The 24,786-nt window shown below is 42.6% G+C and overlaps 2 protein-coding genes and 3 non-coding genes across 11 annotated transcripts in view; 4 read left to right on the top strand and 1 right to left on the bottom strand.

The window, feature by feature from the left end:
* Positions 1-3,856, top strand: part of rps12 (ribosomal protein S12) — a 37,543-nt gene extending 33,687 nt beyond the window's left edge. For 2 of the 3 annotated variants that reach the window (XM_030404366.1, XM_030404367.1), the window contains 5 exons: positions 466-513; positions 1,922-2,038; positions 2,242-2,344; positions 3,122-3,223; positions 3,769-3,856. In XM_030404366.1, coding sequence (XP_030260226.1) covers positions 466-513; positions 1,922-2,001 — 128 coding nt within the window. In that variant the 3' untranslated portion in view covers positions 2,002-2,038; positions 2,242-2,344; positions 3,122-3,223; positions 3,769-3,856. Of the gene's footprint in view, positions 1-232; positions 342-465; positions 514-1,921; positions 2,039-2,241; positions 2,345-3,121; positions 3,224-3,768 lie in introns of those variants that run through there. The other variant, XM_030404368.1, reaches the window with a different exon arrangement.
* Positions 1,759-1,835, top strand: LOC115574702 (small nucleolar RNA SNORD101). Its single transcript, XR_003982558.1, has one exon. It is a non-coding gene; the product is annotated as a small nucleolar RNA SNORD101 (small nucleolar RNA).
* LOC115574707 (small nucleolar RNA SNORD100) lies at positions 2,090-2,174 on the top strand. Its single transcript, XR_003982562.1, has one exon. It is a non-coding gene; the product is annotated as a small nucleolar RNA SNORD100 (small nucleolar RNA).
* On the top strand, positions 2,920-3,002 carry LOC115574706 (small nucleolar RNA SNORD100). Its single transcript, XR_003982561.1, has one exon. It is a non-coding gene; the product is annotated as a small nucleolar RNA SNORD100 (small nucleolar RNA).
* A 372-nt stretch (positions 3,857-4,228) lies between the features above and the next one.
* eya4 (EYA transcriptional coactivator and phosphatase 4) overlaps positions 4,229-24,786 on the bottom strand; it is a 49,345-nt gene continuing 28,787 nt past the window's right edge. For 2 of the 5 annotated variants that reach the window (XM_030406204.1, XM_030406207.1), the window contains 16 exons: positions 21,209-21,292; positions 20,589-20,666; positions 19,866-19,932; positions 19,619-19,761; positions 18,530-18,673; positions 18,318-18,400; positions 17,121-17,295; positions 15,418-15,554; positions 15,118-15,201; positions 11,305-11,394; positions 10,231-10,289; positions 9,597-9,757; positions 8,482-8,596; positions 8,208-8,329; positions 6,424-6,524; positions 4,229-5,089 (listed from right to left, as the gene is read on the bottom strand). In XM_030406204.1, coding sequence (XP_030262064.1) covers positions 5,009-5,089; positions 6,424-6,524; positions 8,208-8,329; positions 8,482-8,596; positions 9,597-9,757; positions 10,231-10,289; positions 11,305-11,394; positions 15,118-15,201; positions 15,418-15,554; positions 17,121-17,295; positions 18,318-18,400; positions 18,530-18,673; positions 19,619-19,761; positions 19,866-19,932; positions 20,589-20,666; positions 21,209-21,292 — 1,724 coding nt within the window. In that variant the 3' untranslated portion in view covers positions 4,229-5,008. Of the gene's footprint in view, positions 5,090-6,423; positions 6,525-6,600; positions 6,702-8,207; positions 8,330-8,481; positions 8,597-9,596; positions 9,758-10,230; positions 10,290-11,304; positions 11,395-15,117; positions 15,202-15,417; positions 15,555-17,120; positions 17,296-18,317; positions 18,401-18,529; positions 18,674-19,618; positions 19,762-19,865; positions 19,933-20,588; positions 20,667-21,208; positions 21,293-24,786 lie in introns of all 5 variants that reach the window. The other 3 variants (XM_030406206.1, XM_030406209.1, XM_030406205.1) reach the window with 2 other exon arrangements.

The raw sequence follows: 24,786 nt of genomic DNA on the forward strand, positions 1-24,786 counted from the left end.
TATTATTTCTAAATATATTGGGCTAATTCATGTGACATTAAACACTCTTGGTTCCCATGAATTGATATTGCAGGTCTACATGTAGCCTATTAATTTATCCCTTTTTTGTGTCAACATTTTAGGAGGGTCTAAAATAAAAGACTGGTTCCAGGAGAAAACAACCTTTGGAGAGAGTCAGCGTTATTAAAAACAACACAAACTAAAAAGAATGTCAACTTTGGCAACAGGCAGCACATTGGACAGCACTGCACGGAGCGGATGGGGCCTAGTTGGGCCTGGTGGTATTAAATCCTTGTCGCGGGCTTATGACGTCCTCTTTCCCCGCTGCCTGAGTGGCTTTGGTACGTTTCCTCGGTCGCCGGCACAATCCACAGGATTAATCAAACATCTTGCTTTATAAAAGCATCACGTTGACCTGTGTTAGTTGGAAAATAACTCTCCTTTCATATCTGTTCTTTATTGCAGAACTTTTAAGTCGAACATCCATCAAATATCAACAATGGCCGAGGAAGGGTGAGCATGACTCCTTTATATGCCGCTAGCCCCACATAGTGTTAGCCGGGATGTCTAACGAGCAGACACCGCTGACTTGAAGCAACTTTTGGTGGAAAATGTTGTTGGTGGTGCTGTAATTTTAAGTCATTTCGACCACAGGCTGCCTACAATGACTGGTGTGGTGATAAAATAGACTTGCAAGTTTACACGAGCTAACTGGCTAGCTTAGCCGAGTAGCAGGTTTATGGACACTTCATATCTGCGTATGTCAAACAGCTATGGAGAGTAGGGATGCTTAAAACCTGTAAGAAGTTTGGCCATTAATGAGCTTGCTTAGAACCCAGTGAAGGTGTCGTTATACTGGGGAAACGTCATTGCAACGATGTATGAAATCTGGAAGTGTAGTAACGTCTCCCCTTGGAGCCCAAATTTGTAATCGAGTACAGCCCGCGGATTTTATTTAATCCAACGTCAGAGTTGGAATAATTGACACAAAAAACAAGCAAATGAACCTGTTTTAATAATCTGACAAGGCATTGTGCATGAAGGATGCAACCATTGTCAGTAACAGAGTTATTGCAATTGAACTCACAACCTCAATATGTTAGCATATCGGTTGTATGTCAGTTTGACAGCCATACAGATGTTTGATGCACTTTAAAAGATATTTAATGAGAAGCTGCATTTAAATTTAAGTGGATGTTGGGTGTGTATACATTTTTTTTATGAAATTGCCATGTGAGAGCTATATCAGCCATTTTAGAAATGAATGCAAAATAGACTTGTTATTGAAAACCACCTTTTTAAAAATATTTTATTTTTGCAGGGTGTTCTGTTCCTTGCTTATGACGTGAGCTTATTGCAGACTTGACATCTGACAGGGAAATGAAGAAAATATGTAAATCAATAAATGGCAATGTAGAAGAAAATACCCAAACAAGCAATTGAGAATTAACGAGGATAGATGTGCATCTTAGATTTGTTAACAGGCAATCTAGCTCAAAAATGGCTTTATGATAAAAACAAAAAACAGCTTGGATGCGTGTTGACATTGTCAACATGCCTTCATCAACAGGATAAGTTGCATAAGATAACCTAACCACCTAGAGTTAGTTTTTAACTTGACCTAAAATGTCTAAATCAAACTAATCATCTGCACAGGAGATTGTTTCTTCAGTTGCACCCACTTTGCTAGATTTGTCACCCCACTGATGCTTAATGGTCAGCTGTCGTATGACATTCCTCTTTAGTGAGCTCTCTGGTGCTTGAATGATGACTCTTTATTCTTTTGTCGGATACCCCTTCACTCTACAATGAGTGAGATCCCTATTCTGACATGCTGGAAGCTCTACTAAAATCCACTCATTTGTCATCCCCCATTTTGGTAACTTTTTGTAACCTTCTCTTTTCCTCCCATTTCTAATAGCGTTGCTGCTGGAGGTGTCATGGATGTCAACACCGCTCTCCCTGAAGTGCTCAAGACCGCACTCATCCACGATGGCCTAGCCCGTGGTATCCGCGAGGCTGCCAAGGCCCTGGACAAGTATGTGGGGGAAAAATAATTACTTCAATACTTTGTTTGGTCTTGAGTGGGTGTATCGCTGATGATATCTTGGCTCCCTCTACTGAGCTTTCGTGCGGAAGACTGCCATTGTTACCCAATTTCTGTCTGAGATATGCCATCAAATTTGGAAGTGTGAACATGTTTAAACGCTTGCTGCAAGCTAATTCAGTGTTCTGTTGCAGGCGTCAGGCCCATCTTTGCGCCCTTGCAGCCAACTGCGACGAGCCCATGTACGTCAAGCTGGTGGAGGCCCTCTGCGCTGAGCATCAGATCAACCTGATTAAGGTGAGCCAGACTGAAATCATCAGGAGTGAGGGTAAACGGAAAGGATTCTAAATCAAGCTTCTCTTGAAAGTCTAGATGTAGAAATGTCAAATTAACGGCCTGTTACAATTTGGCAACATGTTTCTGATGACGAACAATTTGGAAAGTGAAGCAGCAGATGTAAATGTTTGTCATGTTGGGCAACTTCTTGTGTTTTGGTTGGGATAGTCTGACCCACTGGGTTAGAGCCCATCATTGGGGGGCTTGCCTCACACAGTACTTTCATCCCTTTTTGTTTGCATGTTTACAATATCCCTCAGCCTTAGAGCTAGCTAGCTACACACTGAAAATGGCGAGTTAACCTGACCTATAACCGGGTCATTTAGGCCATTTAATACCAGCGCTTGTTGATGCATCCTAGGTTTTGTGTGATTTGTTTAAAAAAAAAAAAAGTCTAGAATAAACATCTATTGAATCATGAGCTGCTTGGATTCCCTTACCCATCCAACATTAGGAAGGGAAATTCTTCATCTGATTTTCATGCAAAGATGTTTTGTGCAACAGATGAATTAAGATGGCATGTTATCATGTACTGCTGTATCGCTGATGATAATTTGGCTCCCTCTACTGAATACTATGAGGAGATCGCCACTGTTACCCAATTTCTGTCTGAGATACAGCCAAGTACAAACATTGCTGTGTTTTTTATCTTGCTGCACAAGCATTTAAACCTGCATTTGTTACTTCACTCTCGTAGTGTGACTCAATTTTGAAAGATGCTTTTTAACTTGATTTCAGGTTGATGATAACAAGAAGCTCGGCGAGTGGGTTGGTCTGTGCAAGATTGACCGTGAGGGCAAACCCCGCAAGGTGGTGGGCTGCAGCTGTGTCGTGGTCAAGGTAAGTTACACCATTTGTGCATTCAATTAAAAGAAATGAACCAAAAATTTTTTCTTGAGTCGACTACAGCAAGAAGCTGTAGAATGCCAATCAAGTGCAGATGCTTGTGCTTTGTGCCATGCAGCTGATGTTGATAACTCTTGGCTATATGACAGCCAGGGTACGAGCCCCTTCATCGATCAGTGATGTCTGGGGTCCCTAAGAATGGCTACATACAGTCTGTCATTGAAAGATCAACTCTGTAATGTCAAACTCAGAGCTATATTGGTTTACACAGATTGCTCAATGTAAACTTCTAGTTTCCAAAATGTGTATGTTGATGTACGAGACGTCTAAAAATTGTTCCACTTGATTATAATTTAGTACAAGCATGCTGCTTTTGGATGGGATATTTCTCTTGATGGCAGCATACATTTACTGTGGTAACTGCTTTGCTTCCAGCAAAGGCATGGAACAGAGCTAGAATATAAAAAATGTCAAATTGTCTGCTGGGCTGTAATTTAAAATTTAGTGTTTGTTAATCTCAACTTTTTTAATGTCTACAGGATTATGGCAAGGAGTCTCAAGCCAAGGATGTGATTGAAGAATACTTCAAAGGCAAGAAATGAGAGGTCAATAAATCGTGGAAAATAAGCTTTTGTCTCAAGCGTTTTTCTTTTACTCCTGAATATTTAACTGAACACCAGTGAGCCCATTGAAGTTATTATCACCAACTATAAAATCATGGTCTGCTTAGATATGAAATTGGGTTTCGACTAGATTGCAAACGCGAAAATTGGATGGTTCAGTTCATGGAAATGAAGTTCTGCATGTCAGCAAGAACAAGTTTAGAGGACAAAGTTGTTGGGTGTCTGACTTCTGACTTCTCACATTCCTATCTGGCTTATTTGCTACCAGGAAATGTGGACTATCAATATGCAGCACTGTTTCAATTTACTTTAGCTATCTGATATTTGGTCAGTTATAAACTTCATGAGGGAAGACAAGATGCATGGGTCATTTGGATAAGTTTTCTCCATTTTTATATCTACATACATAGACATTTCTGAATAAAGAAAAGACATTCAAACACATTAAGGCACAACACATCATAACGCACATCCTCAGTCCCCCTCACCCTCCCCCCAAAATTACAAAAATCCAGAGGAAAAAACATCCCAAAGCTTTAAATTTCCTTTCCTTGACAAAAACATCCACCACTGCCCTTTTAAGTTTATTGTAAATAATTTACACAAGTTTCTGCCACAAGACTGCATTGTTGTGATTATACCACCAGGAAGAAAATGCTTTTTTAGAAAAAAAAACAGCCGTTATCTCCACACACATAATGCTGCCTGTACAGAGTAGCCTTCATTTATTGAAGATGGGTCGTTCCAGGTGACCCACAGAAGGCCGGACACTGGCCTTTGTGCTCCAGAACTAACCGACGAGGCCGCCTCCCAGGCCACGCGAGGTCTTCAGCCTTTACAGGCCTTCAGTCTGCTGCAAGGATAGTAGACAGGGTTTTCACAGAGGTCCGCTACCAGCATCGAGGGGGCTGGGTAGTGGAGTCGCCTCTTCAGCCCACTGTTCTTTTTCATTAACCCCCTTTCACCTCTCCTTTTGCTTCTTAAGACCGTTCAGAGTTTGTAAATCCAGACGTTCAAAAAAACAAGACAAAAAAAATAAAATCACAAAAACGGTTGCAGTGTATTGTTTGTTCTTAAATAGTTATACAAAAGAAGGGGGCTGCCTGGCTGACCATGTCCATAGTAACATTTGCATGAGTCCATATTGCTATATTAGTTACAGGTACTCAAACTCCAGTGCTTGGTGTAGTGCCAGCAGGTCAGAGTGACTGGATATCCTCCAGAAAGGCATGTTGTGCTGTGGAGTGAACACACACACACGTCATTAAAACCAGCAGTACTGAGTCTTAGCTTGCATACCACCACCTTTAAGTCATGCAAGCTACCCTACAGTAGCTTGTAGCTGCTTGCTTTGCAAAAGCACTGCAAACAAAATCCATGCAATCCTAAGTAAAGGCTTAAAGGAAGAGCCTCAACATTATGGTAAATGTGCTTATCTTCTTCTGACTGATGTTACACTCTGATGTGCCTGTTCAATAGGGCTACGGATGGGCAGTATATCAATGGCCTATTATATCATAATGGAAATCATGTAAATTTCAGAACATCTGGATAAATATAGTCTAAAAATATTGCTATATTATTTTAAGGCCGTAGCTACTGTCAATAGCTGTTGGCTTTACATAAAGAATGGCAATGGAGGAGTAAAAAACCTGTATGGCTCCATCCAAAGGTATACAAGTACACCTCTGAAGCTCCCAAACAAATGTTATGTAATGTGTAGAAATAATTATGTGTGATATTATGATGGATGACAACACTTTACGCTAAGCTAAGCCAACCAGCTCGTGCTCTCAACATGAGGTTTGCCTGGCTGATAAAGTAATATACTTCACTGGCCCATAAAACAAAGGTTAGGTTTGAATTAAACAAGAAAAAAAAATGTTGTTTAGCGGACAGACATGACACTAGTATCAATCCTCCAATCTAATTCTGACCAAGCGGCAAACAAGCACATTTCTCATAACGTCTAAGTGTTCCTTCAACAATCCCAGCACCCAGCGTTAAGAATGACACCCAAAAGCTGGAGAAGAGATGGGATTTATATTCACGCTTAGAGAAACATGTCCTAGTTTGTTGTGATATAACATTTTTTTCTCTCACATGAACTGCAGTATAACAGTACAACAAGACTCCACACACCGATGGATGAAATCCAACATTATTGCTCAGATCTAATGAGATTGATCGAAGCTTAGCCACTGTACATGTGTGCAGCCGTTCATTTACAGGGTAAAATTTGACACAGATCATGTTGACTTCAGAAGTGTACGATTCAGAGCAACAAGTCATTTGAGAAATTTGGCTTCAGGTGGCTCACAAGTTTGGTATATTTGGTTGCAAAATGACATTAGCTAAGCCTCAATCTCAAAGTTTCACTCTGACAGTTGCAATCAAAGTTCTCCACACCCTCGGTAAAAAAAGGAAAAAAAAAAAAAGCAACAGCAGGTAGAACAGAAAAAGTGAACGACCAACACAAAACCTCTACAGCAAAGAAAGGCAGGCTTCGTCCAATCAGAGCTCACACTGTGAGGAGTAGGCGGGGTCACGGTGAGGTTGCGGGTCCATTACCTTTTTGGCCGCCTGCTCCTCTTCCACACCGTCCCCAATTACAACATACACTACTTTCCTGCCAAACCTTTGCATTATGCGTTCAAAGCAACTCTCTTTTCCTGCAAAAAAAACAAATAAACAAAGGGGGAGGAAGGAAGGTCAGAGGGGTCAGAGTTCAGAAAGTCGTTTGTTTACCTGGCTGGCCGCATGCTCTTCATCCTTCCCATCGCCAACCACAACATATGTAATGTTAGTGCCAAAGCGGGAGACTATACGCTCAAAACAGCTCTCTTTGCCTGGAGACAAACAAACGGGCTTTCACAGGTTTTTCACTTGTCGTTTGTGGTGAAATAAGAACAGATGAAGAGACAGAGCTGGTGCGCATTGAGGGTGAGGTGAAGGAGAATAGACAAGGAGGAAGATGCGGGAGGCTGATGAGGGCTAAAACACTGAAATATGTGCACAAGCACTGAAAATATGCACATGAAAGATGTCCAGTGTGGATGTCGCATTAAACATTGTAATCTTCACTTGCGTTTGCTCTGATTTTATTTGGAAAATTAGGACATGTGGATGTGGTTTTGCCGCTTTTTAAGTGCACTCGATGCAGACGTGCACGTTGTCAGTGCGTACGTGCACGAATTTCACCCCGATCGGCCTCTCGTGAGAAGAGGATTTCACAGACGCGCGCATCACAAAGAAAACAGCATTATCCCACAACAGGTCGCTCACCTTGATTGACTCTGAAACCCACTACAGGTATTTCAATTCAGGCAAACTTACTTAACTTTGAGACGTGCTCACGAGTGATGTCAAAAGTCAAACATTTTCCTATACATTATACGCGAGCTGCTGAATGCTAAATGAATGCAGGCTCCTCATGCACAGTTATGTTTCCAGGAGACTTACGGGGGGTGACCTAATCCGAGTTGTTTTGTTTACTTTGAATAGATTGATGTATTGTTGGATTTATTGTTGGCCACAGTTTGCGGTACACTGACGCAACCGACTGAGGGTCTGGCAAATCGTGGGTTATATGTTGTTCCAGGAAAGATCAGGATCATCTTAAGTTGAGGATGGATGTAAAGTCCGAACCGAAACGGTTCACGTTTCTCGTTGCATTGTATACATTTGATCCAGTTAGTTTGGGTTATGCAAGCGCACTAAAGAACTATGCATGACATACCCACGCCCCGCTGCGCCCCACTATTCGCAGAGCTGATTGGTTTGTGGCTCCACGTCCCCTGTATCATCTCTTTCTCATCCTCCCCGGGAATAAATGAAAAGCGTCAAAAGTAAAAGAGCTGTAAAGTCGGTCGGTTGAATTCGTTTGTTTCGTTGCAGTGTCTCTCCTTTTTCAGGTTCTGAAGAAAGCCTGCAAGAACTTTGCCTAATTGGTCCGAAAGTCCTCGTCACCAAAAAAATGTTTGTTTGATCCAATTTTGATCCAGACCCCCAAAAATAAATTAATAAAAGAAATTCTGCTGAAGATGCCTTCTTGGATGCCTCCATAGTAGATAAAACATGATAAAGTTCCCTTCCAGCTCACTATTAATATATCACAACTTTCTGCGTGCTAGAGGAACACATTTAACATTGTAAAAGAGATATCAGTAACATGTGAAGTTAGATAATCATCAGAATACATGCAGCCTTTGAACTGTTAGGATGCCATAAATAAAAAATATAGAGTCAATTACTATTTCATTATTTCTATTCTACATTAAGTGATACACCATATTTCATTTTTATTCAGATTTTATGAAATGTATGTTGTGTGAGCACCAGTGTTTGTACCTTACCTATTTTTGTCGCACTGTAAATGTTCTCGATGGGGAAAACAGATCCCAGACTATATAAGAGAACCTTAGCCAGCGCTGGTATGAGCTGCGTCGTGGTCACCAGCACATTTACACAGTTACTCCTGCGGGACAAAGACGGAGAGCAGAGAGAGGATTGATGAACGGATCATGATCTTATGTCCTTTGACCCTGAATGTGGATCTTGTATCTAGACCTTATTAATTAGCAGGAGGGAGGGGACAAGGTTGAGAATAAATGTAATGGAGAGTGGCACCTGGAGCTGATGATGGACAGGGACTTGAGTGCGTGGGTGAGCCAGGAGTCTGTCAGAGCCTCCACCTCGGCTCTGAGCTGCAGCCAGGCATCTCTTTTAGCAGGACCCAGCAGACCTGAACACACGGCGTGACTTCAGTAAAACCTCACAGCATCAGGCTCAACACAAGGCCGTTCTTATCTGGGCCTTCAAGATAGTGTTTCACATATGTTATTGGTGTTAATTGTTACAAACGGTGTTTAGTGTTTAGTTTCCTCACAGAATCAATTTGTACTTGATAGTTTAATGGTGCTTGTCGTTGGTACAACGCTGCTAAATCTCATTTAAAGAGGCTCCAATGGAGAGTTTTTGGATGTCCTATCGTCTAAATACGGTTTTAGAATTGTTTCCAGTCTTGAACAAATCATTGTTAATATATGTTTTTCCCTTTGGCATGAAATTGTCCATATGATTCAATCGGAAAGTGGCAAAAATAAAGAAATATTGGCAAACAGTGGCTTTGCCCCTGATATCTGTTTTCATGAACCCATTTTTGTAAAAACAGATGACTGATCACCTGTATTCTTTATTAAACGTATGAGTGCATGTTCTGTGTGTTACGTTCATGAGTATTTATTCATTCACTATTAGTTCCTCTGTCTTTAGATAATAATTTTATTAAAAAGGTCACATATTATTCTCACTTTCAGGCTAATACAGCAGGATCTCTATTCACCTACTGTCTCAAAGCTCCGTTTTTAGATCCTGTCTCTTTAAGGTGCCCCTCCCACAAAAAACCCAGTCTGCTCCGATTGGTCAGTTTTAGCAGGACTGTCCTTTTAGCATCAATACCTGCTTTATTATTATAATTTAAAAAAGGCTTTCTAACAATAGGGGACCTTCAATATCTTTAGTTGTATTAAACTGTAAAAATGACCATGAAAAATAACTTGAATTAAAGGAAATAATGTATTGAAAAGACAAAATTCCTTTGGTGCACGACTCTTTTCAGACAGAACTTAAATCTAGTTTCATCACTCATGCAGTTTGTGGTTAAACTGAACATTGACCCTCCCTCTCCATCCCCCTCCTAACTGTGTACCGGTGTACAGCAAACTCCCCTCAGATTGGCTTACCCCCCACATTGTTTTTGTACGTGCTATATAACTCTTTGACTCGTCGGTAGCGGAAGGCCAGTTTCCTCATCCAGTCGACCCCGCCGCGGACACCCGTAGCCAGGCACAGGTTGGCGCTGGTTGCAGCTGCATGGAAGCCATCAGTTGCAAAACTGTAAGTACTGTCAATAATAATGATATGTTTTATTTGAAAAATCTGCTCTGGTAGAACAAAAAGATCAACTGGTTATTATTATAATTCAGTACTGTTAACACAGCTCCCCATAACTTTAAGAATGCAATTTATTACTGCCTTTAAAATGCAAAGAAAATATATGTATTTTATATCATATAGACAAAATTAAGTTTAAAAAGAGTAATACTGTAATTGGTGAATTATCAGCCAATAACAATAACTCAAAAACATCAACAATGTTTACACTAATGTTTAAACAACATGTACCTACCTGGAAAGACATTTGATTGATTAAGTGTCATCCCTAAATGGTCAAATACTGACGCTTTGGTTCGGATCTGACCTGAGTCGCCAGTCCAAAGCGCCAATACTTGACGATCTGGGTACTGAACAATGTGCTATCTTTCTCCAGGAAGTTACAGTTGTTGTTTTAAAACATATAAATAGTTAAATCCTCACCTTAAGTCCTGGCCATTGTCATCTGATGACACGTCATCAATATGTACCTGATCACACTCCTGTACACAAACACGAATAATAAGTTAAGGACTTGGATTGGAAACGTAGAAAATGAAATTCTAAGTGAATTATGATTATGCTCGATACAAATTAAGCATGAAAAAACTGGAATGTAAGGCAGGGCTGTCCCAATATCCAGTTTTCACTGGAAGACTATGATGGGCCAAATAAATCACAGTAATGATATTATTGCAATATACAGAATTGTTTTGGGAGATGAGTCTTTAATAACTGCAAGAAAAGTTTGTGTAACTGTACAAAAACCAAAATAACACTTGTTGGTTAGCTACAGATACTGCCCCATCTTCTTTTTCTATTGAATGGTGGGTGGCAACTAGTGTTATTACTGCCACCTGATATGACAAAGCAAGAAAATGAAAATGAATCATTAAAACGACTTAAGATCGTCATATGTTTATCACAATATTAATATGATCTTATATATGATCAATGATTAATATATCTTGTATATATCACGGTTGGTGCAGCATTTATTGTATTTAGCCCGCCAGATGTTTTTAGCAAAGCATAAATAAACATAGAATTTTTTAATCGCTGAGATCTGAGTATGGCGGGCAGAACTACGGAAACTTGGGATCGTAGTACTCTGGAAGCCCTGAGAGTCAATAAAAAAAAAAAAAATCAACATATATGTGAAGAAAATGTCTTTTTAACTTCCGTATTCATAAACAGGTAAGAAAGCAATTTGGATCAGACTCAGAAACTGGATCACCAGGATCTATCACAAGGTGTCTGCATATGATCACTTTGCATCTGAACATTACAACAGGTGCTGCGATCAACCATGAAGTTTCATTGTTGGGCCCCTCTGATTTACAGTAATCTGGTGTGTTACATCACTTCACACCACTAGAGGGCAGTAGCAGTGTTTGACTGAGTGACAGAAACTTTTAAGTGTTTCACGTTGCGCTTTGTGCAAGAAAAACTGCAAACATTTCAACATGTCTTTGTAAAACTTTGAATGTGTGCTTGTGTGTCAGTCTGATATCTCACCTCCAGGTCATTAAAGAATAAGTGTGAGTCGGCCAAGTTGAAGATCATCTCCTCCATCCTCAGACCCAGTGTTACTGCCATAGGAGGGTCCTAATGGATAAGGAAGATAACATCACTGTCATCATGACATCAACATAATGACAACTTACTTCTTTTACTCTCTCTGAGGGACGTGACTTCCTCCTGTCCCCCCCCAAAATCTAATTTCCAAGCTTTAAACACCTTCTTCATCCCAAATCACCCTCCCCTCCCACCACTTGTAGAGCTGGTACACTCCACGCATCACAGCAGATGCTGACAGACAGGTTGCACTTGTTCTGTCCCATCAACATTCCTTATGGCTTGGTGGTGTTGGTGGGGGGGTTGTGTGCAGGGGGTGAGAGTGTATTGCAGAGAGTAACTCCCCTCAAAGGGAGATGCTGTGGTGGTGTGTATGCGGTATGTGAATGGTGTGTGTGTGTGCACGCGCGCGTGCACGAGAGAGTGTTTGGGAGCCTGCCCTGCCAGCTCGGGGCTCAGCTGCAAAAACCATCATCTGTGATAGGTCAGCAAGGGACGACAGCTTGCCGCGCGATTCGCTGACGCCGTCAGACGACCAGAATAGAAAGAAGCTAACAGGAAGGAGAGTGAAAGTGAGCGAGCGAGGCACACAGACACAGAAACAGAGAGAGAGAGAGAGAGAGAGAGAGAGAGATGGACAGCATTCTTGAGTGCAAGAAAAAAAAAAGAAAAACAGAGAGTGTGTGCTCCATAAAGTAAAGTTAACAGCTGCTAATAGTGATAGCAGAAATTCTGACCATTTCTTTTCCTGCTTTACTGTCAATCACGGAAACACGAGGCACTCGAGTTTTGTCTCTCAGGTAATGATTACGTGGGCCAACGTCCAGAGCGAAGGAATGAACATCGGTTTGTGTCGAAACACTCGCAGCTGAAAATGTGCGAATTCCCTTTGAGCAGCCGAATTTGGGCTCCAGAAACGCTGAGGTGGCTTTTTTTCTTTTTTTTTTGTAATATCTTGCCAGACAAGTTCAATCAATCACAGAGGACTGCAAATATTACTTTGGCTCCGGCCAGAGTAGCCTGAAACAACTCAGCTCTCCACCTCCGCTGTTATCATTCGAGCGCTGGAAACTCAACACTTCAACGAAAACTATCCCGGCTTACAATAACTCCTGCACCGAGAAATGAGGCGAGTGCGCATCTGTGTGAAAAAAAGATGTTCATTAAAAAAAGTGAAACTTCATTTAAAGCAGATATATCATCAGAGCCCGCGTGAGAAGGGTGCTTGGCTCTTGTGGTTCCTATGTCAACAGTGTAAACACTATTTTGGGCGAGGTGCGAACAGACACAGCTGCCACTATATTTCTTGAGGGGCAGCAGCAGCAAATGAGGTGAAGAAAATGCTCTGACAGTCATATTCTGACATGTATCTTATCTGTTTTGGGATACTTGTGATTGTGCTTCATTACACATTAAGAAATTCTATCGTGAGACCTAGGCTCACACAACAGACCTATCTGCAGATAGGTAGAGAGACAAACCCACAAAAGACAGGGTAAGAGCTTCTAGCTTGTTAATGTTCATACCGTTAGTAACCAGGTTAGTGTTAGAGCAACCTGATGTTGTTGTTTCCTGTAGCGACAGGGATTCTGAACACACAGATGGACAGTTTGAAAACAAGTCAAAATGAAGAAAGCAAAACCAAAATTCATTTGCAAACATGCCTACATTACCCATAATGCAATTCAGCCACTGAGCGACATCACTGGAAGCAGTTTACCAGATTACACGCAGCTTCCTCTGGAGCCAGAAAATGCTTCATATTACTTTTTTTTACATATGCACTATATGCAGTACTTCCCTTAAACCTTTGATGTGAAAAAATAAGAAAATGAAAAAAAAATGGTGGAGTTACCCTTTAAACCACTGAGATCTCACACAAGATCTCATTCATTATTTCACTACAAGTTAGGAGAAACATACAGCTTTCTCTCTCTCCAAGATCCAAGATTTAAATTGAGTTGTTATCTGTCAGTATTCATATTTCTCTCGTATAAAAACAATACAATACAAGCTGAATTAACCACAAGGCTGCATGTGTTCTCTTTTACACACACACACACACACACACATACATGGACACCCACACATACAGTAATTTACAGCTCACCAGGGCCTTTCTTGTACCCATTAAATCCCAATTGCCAAACATTAAATTCCACGACTGCGGAGCAACTAGGAAGTACATCAGTGCCCACAAATCCTATCTGTAAAATGCCTGGGCTCCTATGGCTGGCTCCAAATAGCATGATTGTGCCATGCCAGCTTTTGTTTGACTGCCAAACAAGAATATCAGTACATGCTCTGCAGGCTGAAGAGTGGGACGCAAAGCCCCGTACAGGCAGGCCAGTGCCCACAGGAAACGACATCACCCAATAAAAATCTGTGGCCTTGGCCACATATGATGATCCCAGATCAGAGCCAAGACTTATTAAAATAAAGGGAACTATAAACAGTGTAGCTGTTATGTGAGAAGGCCGAGACCACCGAATAAGATCCCAAAGAAGACTGGAATAAACATCAGTCCAAGTTAAAAAATTAGCATGACAAATTATTATCGAACTGTAATCACTCACGGTTTTTAAATGTATTCTTAACATGTTGGACATTTAAAGACTCACTCATGTTTTCGTGTATGTGGTCATCATCATAAATTGACCGTAACATTCCTGAAGTACTCAGTGTGATGTTTATACTGGAGGAAGTGGAGCTCATTCGACTGGTGTGCTCATTGTGAGTTTTCATATTTAATATCTGACTTTATAAAACACTGCGTGAAAATTGAGAATTGAAACAAAACAAGTCCTCCTCAAAGTCAGCCAGTTTGGCCAGCGAGAGACAAATGATTATTGTGCTTTTAAAGGTGCATTGTGGGGAAGAAATTTTAATCAGAAGAGAAAGTATTTCATTGACAGATTTTCTTACATAAGCAAACTAAATAAACAAACCAAATTCACAGTGTTTTACTGTGATTATATGTGGCGGACCCTGCCACCTTTCTAGCTTCAAACAGTGTTCCGGGGACCTTATTTTCCAACAGCTTGTTTATTCAGTTACGGAAAAAATTAAATATATCTGAGTTTTTATTTTTACCGCATTAATATATTTTACAATTCTCAAAATTCTGACTTTGAATTTCTTCTTCAAATCTACGAAGTGCCCCTTTATTATAACAATAATATCAATAACAGTCCAAAACATACAAATACAAACTCTATTCAACATGCTTTATTACCAGCGGACCTTGCAGTTTAGTCACTTGTAGTTTTATATGTAGAAAATCTTTACATGATATTTCGGGGAAATGATCTTTTAGGAGACGTAATTCTTATTTACTCAGAAGAACGTAAAGAGGAGGTGGAAGTGCTTCTTTCAGGTCCGGATCTTTTCCTTTTTCTTACAGCCCCAACAACTTCCACCGATCACAGGGCAGGGTCGCTTGCATGCAGCCTGCCAAGCACAGCCCAGGGCGAAAAAAAAAAAACTCCACCAGGCACTCCGGGAATACTCATTAGGCTTATTAAAGGATTGATCTCCAGTTATAAATCCACCATTTGGCCAGCTGTGGTCATTTTTGAGCTAATATTCATCAGCCGTCATTTAATCATAATCAGACCTGCGTTGTCCAAGCTGTAATCTGGGATTCCATTTTGGCAGATTTGAAAGAAAATGGATGGAAAGACACAACGCAGGCTTGAGTCATCACAACACAATAATAACAGACGTCCAGCGGAGGCAGGGCGACCATCTTACCTTGCCATATTTCTGCGCGTAGGAGCCCGTGAGCAAGGAATGGAAGACGATGATCGTCTCGTCTAGATCCCACACGAACACCCTCTGGAGAACAACAACAACAAAAAAAAGGTAATGTTGCTTCCATGTTTTTAGCCTTTAATGTTCATTCATGCTCAACTGGACGGTGATATGGGTGGTCCCGCACTCCGTCAGCCTCTCCTCTCTTGTATTCAACAGGATGAAGATCAAAGAGAATTCCACATATCCACAGAGATTTGAATGCAATATTAAGTCAGTGGGTGTTTTCTGGTCCCTTACCTCCAGGTCACTATCAGGGGGAGGGGAGGGGTTGTTCTTGCGGCCCCTGCCCCGGGACTTGGACCCCCCACTCCGGCAGGCTCGGTCATCCAGCTCTTTGATGGGCGTGGAGGGGCTCTGCACTGTATCGAAGTCCCCTGAGATGGTGTGCAAACATTAAACATTTTAATGTCCAACTGATCAAATGTCCGTCTCAAACTGCACCGGGCGATCACAGACTATATTTAAATTAAAGCAACAGCAAACGCCGCGGTCTGAGCCGATCCCACAGGTGCTCTGTGAGTTGTATCCACGTCAGGAAAAGCAATAACTCAAGAGTTTGTACAGCAATAAGCCATCGTGTCAGGTTTAATAATTCAAGGTAATTGGCGTGACAGATCAAAACTACCGAGCAATCCTAAACAACAGTGCCATTGATGGTCTTGACTGATTCACGATAACATGAAATGTAAAGATTTAACAGAGTCGAGCAAAGATGGATCTGTGCAATAAATCAGAGAAGTTGGGTAATCTGATGCTTTCTTGCAAAGATGCAAAATTCTGCACGAGCGCACACACATTCTTGTGTGTGTGCGAACACACACACACACACACACAAATACACACAGACACACACACACACACTCCACTAATGCCATATGCTCCCACTGCTGTGTGGTAACTAGAACCAGACTCTAAGCTTCGGCTCTCGTTTTGTTATGTCTCAATCAGGGAGAGAGGGGAGAGAGGGGGTGGACAAAGACAAAAAGAGCAACGAGAGCGACACACAAAAAAACAGATACCAACTGTAACTCCGAGAGGAGAGAAAGAGAGAAATAGTGAGAAAAAGCAGCGAGAGGGAAAGTGCCAGTGACAGGAAGAATGATAAGCTCCTTTAATCAGGCTTCTTGAATTACAGCCAAGATAAACCAGAGAAAAAAAAAAAAACTGAATAGCGAGCCATATTTCTGCACATACGGCTGCACTTGAGCTCTCTCTTATTTTGCATTTTCTTCCACCCGTTCTCTCACTCGGCTACAAAAGTGCAACATTCAACACAGCCTCACTCCGATCAAAGTCTTTGAGTTGATGTGAACAAATGCCGATTCACCACTCGGCGAGCACGGTGCCAGCCAACTATGGCTTCGGTCTGAAGTTAATTCCTGGGCTTCATCGTGGTTGAAAGCGAGTTTTTGGACTCCCAAACTGTTGCTATATTTCTACTGGAAACAAGATTACCCAGCCAGTATCAAAAAGCGTGAAAGAATCTGACATCTGTTTGCATATTTATGTTAGAATTGTTTAATTCTGAGTGGTGTATTCCTTAAAGGAGACCTATTATGCCTTTTCGTTTTGTTTTTCCTTTCCTTCGGTGTGTTATGTAGGTTCTTGTGCTTGAAAAAGATCTTGAAAGATAAAAAGCCCAAAAGAGCTCTTCTCTCCCACTGCTCCTGAAGTACCAGAAACGCCTCGTCAGCAGTCACTATGTCACCATGACACATAATTAATGCCTTTATTTACAGTAGAAGTGAAGCTAACTGGAAGCCTAAAACACCACAGAGCCAACTTGAGACACGCTAAGCGTCGCTGGCTCAGCCGTGTTTGAGCTGACCAATCAGAGCGGACTGGGCCTTAAAGAGACAGGAGCTAAAACAGAGTATGAGAAAACTGCTGTGTTTATTGAGCATTAAAGCATGTTAACCTCCGTCTCCTCTAATACAAACCTGGGTGAAGTTCAGCAGCCTGTCCGGTCATGGCAGGGGCGGGATCTTGCAGCTGGTAGGCTGCCGTGGAGCCTGTGCCATCCACGCTGTTGGAGGTCATGTAAGTCCCGTAAGTGGAGGCGGGATAATACTGGGCATACTGGTTTTGGCCAAACGTTGTATATGAGGGATAATCCTGCGGAGAAACGAACACGAGATACACATCACACAGTGAAGCACAAAGGGAGGCAAAGAGCAAAAAACATGAGGAATAAAAAAAACAGGAGAGGTTCAAAGTGACTTTTGAAGAGAGATTTTACAAGCCGTGCCGCTCATGTCTCTAATCTTTTATTCCCTCATTTCTGTATTTTGGATCTCCAGAACAATTAAAGCCTTGTGTCGCAGGCGTTTTACTGACCCAGCGGAGATGGACGCTTTTGTGAGTCAGCTCTCTAAACCTGTCACTACGTCCATCTCTACAAGTCATTACAGATTGGAGCACCGCCACATGTCTGCACACACACACAAAGACACACACACGCACAGTTGTCGTGAAGTCAGCAATGTGTGTATGCGAGCGTGCATATTCACACACACTGCACACACACAGACTGGCTTTCCATCAGCCTCGCTCTCCCTTTTTCTATCGCTTGCATTTTCTTTTTCTGTCAAAAACACATGCGCACACACACACACACACACACACACACACACACACCATTCCCCCTTAATCCACCCACACAAGCCAAACCTTCACTTTCTTCCTGTAAACAGCCACATCTATCATAGCGGGACATTAAAATCCCCCTTTAAGCATTTTACTACCGCAGCACAATTCATCATATGGACGTGGAGAACTATCTAGAACAAAACACTCTTTCACAAAGACTGATTGTCTGTTTCGCTCTCCAGTTTGTCCCTGTCGCGCTGCAATCAGATTTTATTTTCTTTAAGCATCTATGAATGGGGAAAGTTTTTGTCCGAGCGTGCCTGTAAAACCGCTTCGGAACTGGAAATATTATCGAAACTACTACGCTGAGTTCGAAATCCTCGGCTTCGGTCCGGGCTGGCATTAATGAGGCAAATGACTTGTACTTGACCACTCCGAGCAATCATGTAGCAATGGCTGATCTGCCCTGGCAAAAAAACTCCCCTAGGAAACTTTTCAGCTGGATTATACCAAACACACACACACACAGTTTATAGCCGCTGAGGTACCTGCTGTGTGGCAGTGTAGTTGGCGGGGTTGGACACTGAGTTGTTGGTGGCGTAGAGGCCTGAGGAAGGAGTGAAACTGGAACCTGAGGACACAAAGAAGAAAAAAGAGCAATCAGACCACAGAGAAGAAATATGGGTACAGAAACATGGAAAGGTAAGATTCAGCTAGGATAGAAAGATATAGAGCATATTTGCCGTGGTCCGAAACTGACCTGGCATCTGATAGGGTGAGTATGCAGTCTGTCCGGGCTGAGGCGTGGTGAAGCCGGGGCTGTAGCTGAGGCCCGTCTGCAGAGGAGACTGACTCTGAGCCAGGCCGCTCTCTGTTTTAATGCCCGGCAGCATCACGCCGAGGTCTGTGACGAGGAAAAAAAACAAACCCCAAGATATTAGATGATGCTTATATAGGGTACATCATAATCTGTCTCCTTAAAACTACAGATTATCAGTGTTTAAATGACATTGCCGTACTCACTTTACTTGCATTGCATTAGATGTACGTCACTCTTTGGTTTGGTGTCAAAAGATCTCACTATGTCGTGCTCGTCAGTGTGAAGTATTTAATTTCTAGCACTAGTTTTTTTTACCTCCTCCAAGGTCCTAACCTCCAAGGAGGTTATGTTTTCCCCTGTTTCTGTTGGTGGTTTGTCTGTTTGTGGGCAGGATTACACAAAAACTACTGGATGGATTTCCGGGACACTTGGACGGGCGATGGGTCTCGGCCCAGAATGGACCCCATTAATTTTTTCCTCTCATTTTCTGCACATAATAATGCACAAGTCTCGATGAAGAGAATTAGGCGTTTAATTTAATGCGGATCTTAGATCTGGTGACCTTAAATTAATGTTAAAAATTTGGAGTGATACAGGGCTGTCGAGTTTGACTTGTTCACATTGAAGGGGACTGTCGGGCCTTGGCGGAGGTATGCTCTCTACTTGGTGCCATCCTAGTTGACATTCATTTTCCTTTCTTATTTTTCTACGTTTCTTTTGTTGCCATCACTTTCGTTTAAGTCTTTCAGGACTTCAGAGTAAGCATTTTGTTAGCTTTCTAATTCTGGCCCCAAACTCGACAGCCAATCAAAAAAACAAGAGAAAAATGATCTCATTTAGATTTCTGTGCTTCTTTACTTTTTTTCAATAATTTGAATAATCTTTGACACAAGACTTTCTCTACTTCAGTTAATCTCTACAAACTAAACAGCTGTTCTACTAGAGCTGGACACTTCTTTCGGTGTCGATTACAAAATAATCAGCCGCTCTGATGTGTGTCTTTGTGGGCGAGCGTGTGTTTATGGTTACCGTAGGTGGACAGTCCGTATGGCTGTCCCGTCTGGGAGTAAGCGGTGTAGACGGTCGACTGCTGCATGCTGCTGAACTGGGGTTGGCCGGCGTACGTCGGCATGGGAGGGGCCGCCGGCGTGGAGAGAATGTGAGGGTACGGCCTGAGGTAGAAGAGGAAGACACAAGGCGGATTAGCCGGATGACAACTGCTGATGAGGATTCTCAGAAAGCAGCTTTTTAACTGTGGAAAAAAAGTCCAACTTACTTCGACGGGTAGAGGGGAGGGGAGTACTGGTGGGCTGAGCGAGGGCTGTACCCGCTGCTGGTGATCACTAAAAACAGCAGGGTAATCAAAAACAACAAGACAACGCTGGGTTATGAATGGTGTCGACACAAATCCTCTGTTTCCCTTCACATTCAACAAAAAAGCCACTCCTGGACAGCACAACTCGAGGCCTCGGGCTCGTTTGAGTCGTTCCAGTAAACATAATTTGAAGCATTTCGAGTGGAGAGGGGCCAACTTTCTCTCCCCCCTTCGGAGAGCACTGTAGTCCGTGAAAAACCCCTTACAGCGGGCCTCACAGTCAAACACAATGTCTGTTTGTGGTCATTGAGATGTCAGAGCTCAATACTGACAAACACCCCGCTGCGTCTAAACCCTCACTGTGTGTTTGCTTAATGGTTTTTGTGTATTACTGTGTGTGTGTGTGTGCCTGTGCTGCAGTGTGAAGGAGCACAAGGGTCGTGTGTGAGTCAAAAAAAAAAAAAAAAAGGCCAAGTGTAAAAATGTCTCTCGCTCTCTCTCACCCTCACTCTGCCAGCCTTTGATGACGTAATCCAAGGACAGGCAATACTTCACGGGATTAGAGCTTTCAGCGGGCGTACCGCCGAGCCGAAACGGATGATGGCGTTTGTGTGCGATATGTTTTTCGAGAGGTTGTGTGTGTGTGTGTGTGTGTGTTTGTCTGTGGGCAGATGTGTGTGTTACCTGAGCCCGCGTATGTGTCCAGCACTGTGTCGCCTGTCGTAGTGACTGTATCGCTGTTGTTCATAGGCTCTGTTTTCACTTAAGGAAGACAGGAAAGATGGGTGTTAGGGGAGGCCACTAAGGAAGACACATCACACACGCACACACAAAGAAAACCTTACTGAGAAAAGAGGACACCACCATGCAGTTCTAGTATAGAAGTAAATTCTGCGTGCAGGGTTCCCACAATAAGCTTTAAATGACTTTGGAAAACACCACCGTGACCGAAAGTTCCTGTTTTTTGTATTTTCTGTGGTACAATCAAGCTGGATATTTGCTAACTTTCAAAGAAAAAAATCTTCAATAATTCCCCAGCTTGCCAAACATTGCCTGGTGGGAACCCTGCAAATATGCAAACACCTCCACACACACACACACACACACACACCGCAATGAAATTCACACTTGGATCCAAAGAGCACATGACACCGCACTGCTCAATGAACATCACTGCAATTCTGGCACAAGAAAACAGCAGTTCTAGGACCAGCCCGAACTGTAGGAAACAAATTCCTTTTTGCATTCAAGGTTAACGCTGTATGAATTCTAAGCTTTGGATTCACACACATGCACCTCTGTACCATAGTCCTTGGAGCTCGGCGCAGGGGGCGGGCTGCTGCAGCCCAACAGCCAATCAGCCGTGTTTAGAACTGTCATGCTTTCACCTAAATGGGTGCAAGGTGGGAAGGTGATGAGGATACCGACACACTCCGAGTGATTGTTTGAAAAAGCAGACACATTATATACTTTTGTTTTGAGTCCAACATTTTGGGAAACACTCTTATTCGCATGACGCAAATCAGGGTCTCCGGAGTGAAAGTCCTGTGAATTACCAACCAATGACTCGGACTCTCTCGCTCTCGACTCGAGGGGTGCTTCAGGACATGATGCTCCGCTGTTTGATGTGTTGGCAGTGAGAACAGGCTGTTATATGCGTAGATCAATACCACTTTTATGTCTATATTGTAAATATAAGGCTAAAGCAAAGGGATAACTAGGTTAGCCTGGAATCAAAACTGGAGAGAGGGAAAAAAAAAAAAGCTAGCCTGCATGGCTCTACATCCGCCTACCAGCCCCGTTAGAGTTCATCAGGCCAGCCAACCAGCAGATACTACAGGAACTCCCTCTGGCCAAGGAATAGTGACCAAATTTTAAGATTAAACCAATGTCAATCAACAATCTGTGAGCTTCAGAGATGCTGGTTGGAAGATTTAGTTACCTTCAGACAGGATCGCTGTTTCCAGTTTTACCCAAAGCTAAGCTAACAGGCTGCCGACTGTAACATAATATTCAAACCAGCTATAACTGACTGTATGGCCACTTGGGGGGAATCGGCTGTAAACACAACATCGACACATTATTACAACGTAAAGTAGAAATGGCAGATTTCGTTAGCAGACAGTTGCCTATTCACACTCTCAGTGGATACGAGCAACGTTTTTTCTGTTCACCTGATAAACGATAGTCCAATATTCAGTCTCGCTCTGTTTTGCTCTCCACCAACGTCTAAGAGAAATATTTGGCGCTTTAGCAGCTAAAGGCTCCACTATGTTCACGAGCCAATCACTAACTGCATGCCTGCCAGTCAGTGGTGGCCAGGTAGCGTACTGTGGGCTTTCAGAGCTTTCTCCCTGAACACAGCTGCATGCTGAGGCTGGAAACTATGCTGATGAGAGTTGAAAAATAGGAAAATTTGTGGGCCATAAAACCAAAAAACAATAATCTGAGAGAAGCTCCGTACAGCTGAGGGGAACTGCAGCCTTGGATGATAATTATCTGCGGGTTAACTGTGAGCCTTTCACATGCAAGTAGCCACGTGATCCGCGTATAAGATACTGATCGGATCTGTTCAGCCAGGACATGAGAGTGGCTGTCTTCTCATCTAACTTTCATTCAGTAAAAAAAAGTGTGATTCCCCGGTGATTTCTAAAAGAGAGGAACATCCTGTTGACGTCCTCCATGAGGTTTTTCAGCCCCCTTTTCCTTGATTCCCTCTCAACATGATTAAAACTCATCATCCGCGAGCATCTGAGAACTCAATTTAATTCAGTACAACTTCATTAATCCCTTCAGGGAGCAAAACAACCCATCAGACAAGCCCCTAATGAAGACAAATGAGTTGCTACGGAGATGGCCCACGGGCCCGAGCTCCGGCTGATGTCAGGTGAGGGGAATGTTGGGTATGTAGTTTGTTTTGGCTGTGAGCGTGTAGTCCAAAGCTCCGTCTGCTTAAACCATTAGCCGTGAGCTCATCAAAGAATGATTTAACGTGCTCTAATATGGCCTGAAGTCGCAGTTGAGTCCGCTCCGCGCGCCGCTATTTCTGTGACCGGGCGCGCGTGTTGACACATCAAGTTGACCAAAATGCATCATCTCACTTTTTCCATTACATTGCTGTTAAAAAGTCGGTTCCACTGCCCTGTTAAATCAGCTACAGATCAAACGGATGGCCTCAAAACAAAAGCACTCACATCCAGGGCCATTACATCAAACTGCTCCGTCAAAACTTATTGGGGAGGACAGACAGTGAGGGAGAGGGAGAGAGGGGGAGTGCAAGGGGTGAAGGAAGGAAAAGAGGAGGAGGAGAAACACAGACGGACAGAGGAAAACAAAAGGGGGGAGAAAAAAGAAAGAAAGGAGAGAGCTCGCTGGTGTTGACATCTTAGAGAGTGGTGATGCTTTAATGCTCTCGTAGAGGAAATAGTTTCCAGTGGGATTTTGGGCTCGCACTCACACATATGCACTCAAACACACACACATACACACACGCACACACACACACTTTGCCAAGCGGTTAGCGCAGGAGAGTAGAAGTGCTTCACCGTGTGTTTACACACATTCTCCGGCGGTTTACTCAAGTCACTGTGCCAGCGCGAGGTGTGTGTGTGTGTGCGCGCGCGTCTCCCTTCCGTCCTAAAAATTCCTCAGAAAGTACTTATCTCTGCATGTTGGAAACCTTTTCCGACTGATGCTCTGGCAATAGATTCATTACACTCATCGAGCGGTTCACAATAAGCGCATTCAAGCTTTGCGTAGCGAGCGCTAGACGTCACGAACAACTGCATCTCGGCCAAACAAACACTGAAAAAGCACTTGGTGTTTGGAATTTATGAATTTTTGTCTAATTTAGTCTGAAGGACCAGAGTGTAGGATTCGGTGCTATCGAGGACTGAGGTTGCAATTAACTGAAAACCCCTCGTCTCATACCCCCGTACAGTAGCCACTAAAAATGCCCGCTCTAGAGCCGGTGTTTCGGTCGCCCATCCTCTGCCATTGTGGAAATACGCTCCCTCTAAAGACATGAAAGGCTCGCTCTAAAGACAAACAAAAACAAAAATACAAAAATACTTCGTCTCACACACTGGACCTTTAATGAAATGAGACATCAGTACGTGGTCGCATGATGCGTTTAGGTGTCACCTAAAACAGCTGCTTTCATAGTAACTCTGATGTCCTGAATTCAAACAGATCATTTTTTCTTTTACTGGTGATTGATTTACAGTATGCAGCGCTTGAAGGAATTTATTTCCTGAAAATATGCTTTTTTGCTTTCTTGCCTGCAGCTAGATGAGAAGATTGATACCACTCTTATGTATGTCTGTTGGGGTACATGTGAAGCCAACAGTAGTCAGTTAGCTTAGCTTAGCCTAAAAACTGTAAACACGGAGAAACAGTTCGCTTGGCTCTGTTTAGTTTACCTAGCAACAGCAATTGAAGGTCACTAATTCACATTTTACATCTTGTTCGTCTTGTTTTGTTGAAGTTTTTTTCCTTTAACTTATCGCAATGAAGTAAATGTTTATTGCACAATGTTCTGACTATAGAGCAATTGCACCATCTGTGTTGAGATTGGTTCTCTTTAAACTTCAATTTCACAATGCAGTTTTGTCTCCAGGCACAAAATCGCCCTTAAATATTTAGGCTGCTGGCGATTCAGTCAGCCCATTCACCATTTATGTCTGCTTTTTGGTCTCTAAATGAATAAATGAACACACGTTTTGTCCTGTGTTGTTGGTAGTTCTGACACTGAGGCAAATGGGAGCAATCCGGTCGTCTTTCCAACAGCGGCTCTCAAAATAATACCACTCAGAAAGGCTAGCGGGGGCGGAAGTTGTCTGTTTCCACTTTAAGTAGATGAGCAGCATATCTTGTCTTCCCA

The sequence above is a fragment of the Sparus aurata genome, chromosome 22 (assembly GCF_900880675.1).
Source record: "Sparus aurata chromosome 22, fSpaAur1.1, whole genome shotgun sequence".
Classification (NCBI taxonomy): Eukaryota; Metazoa; Chordata; class Actinopteri; order Spariformes; family Sparidae; genus Sparus; species Sparus aurata.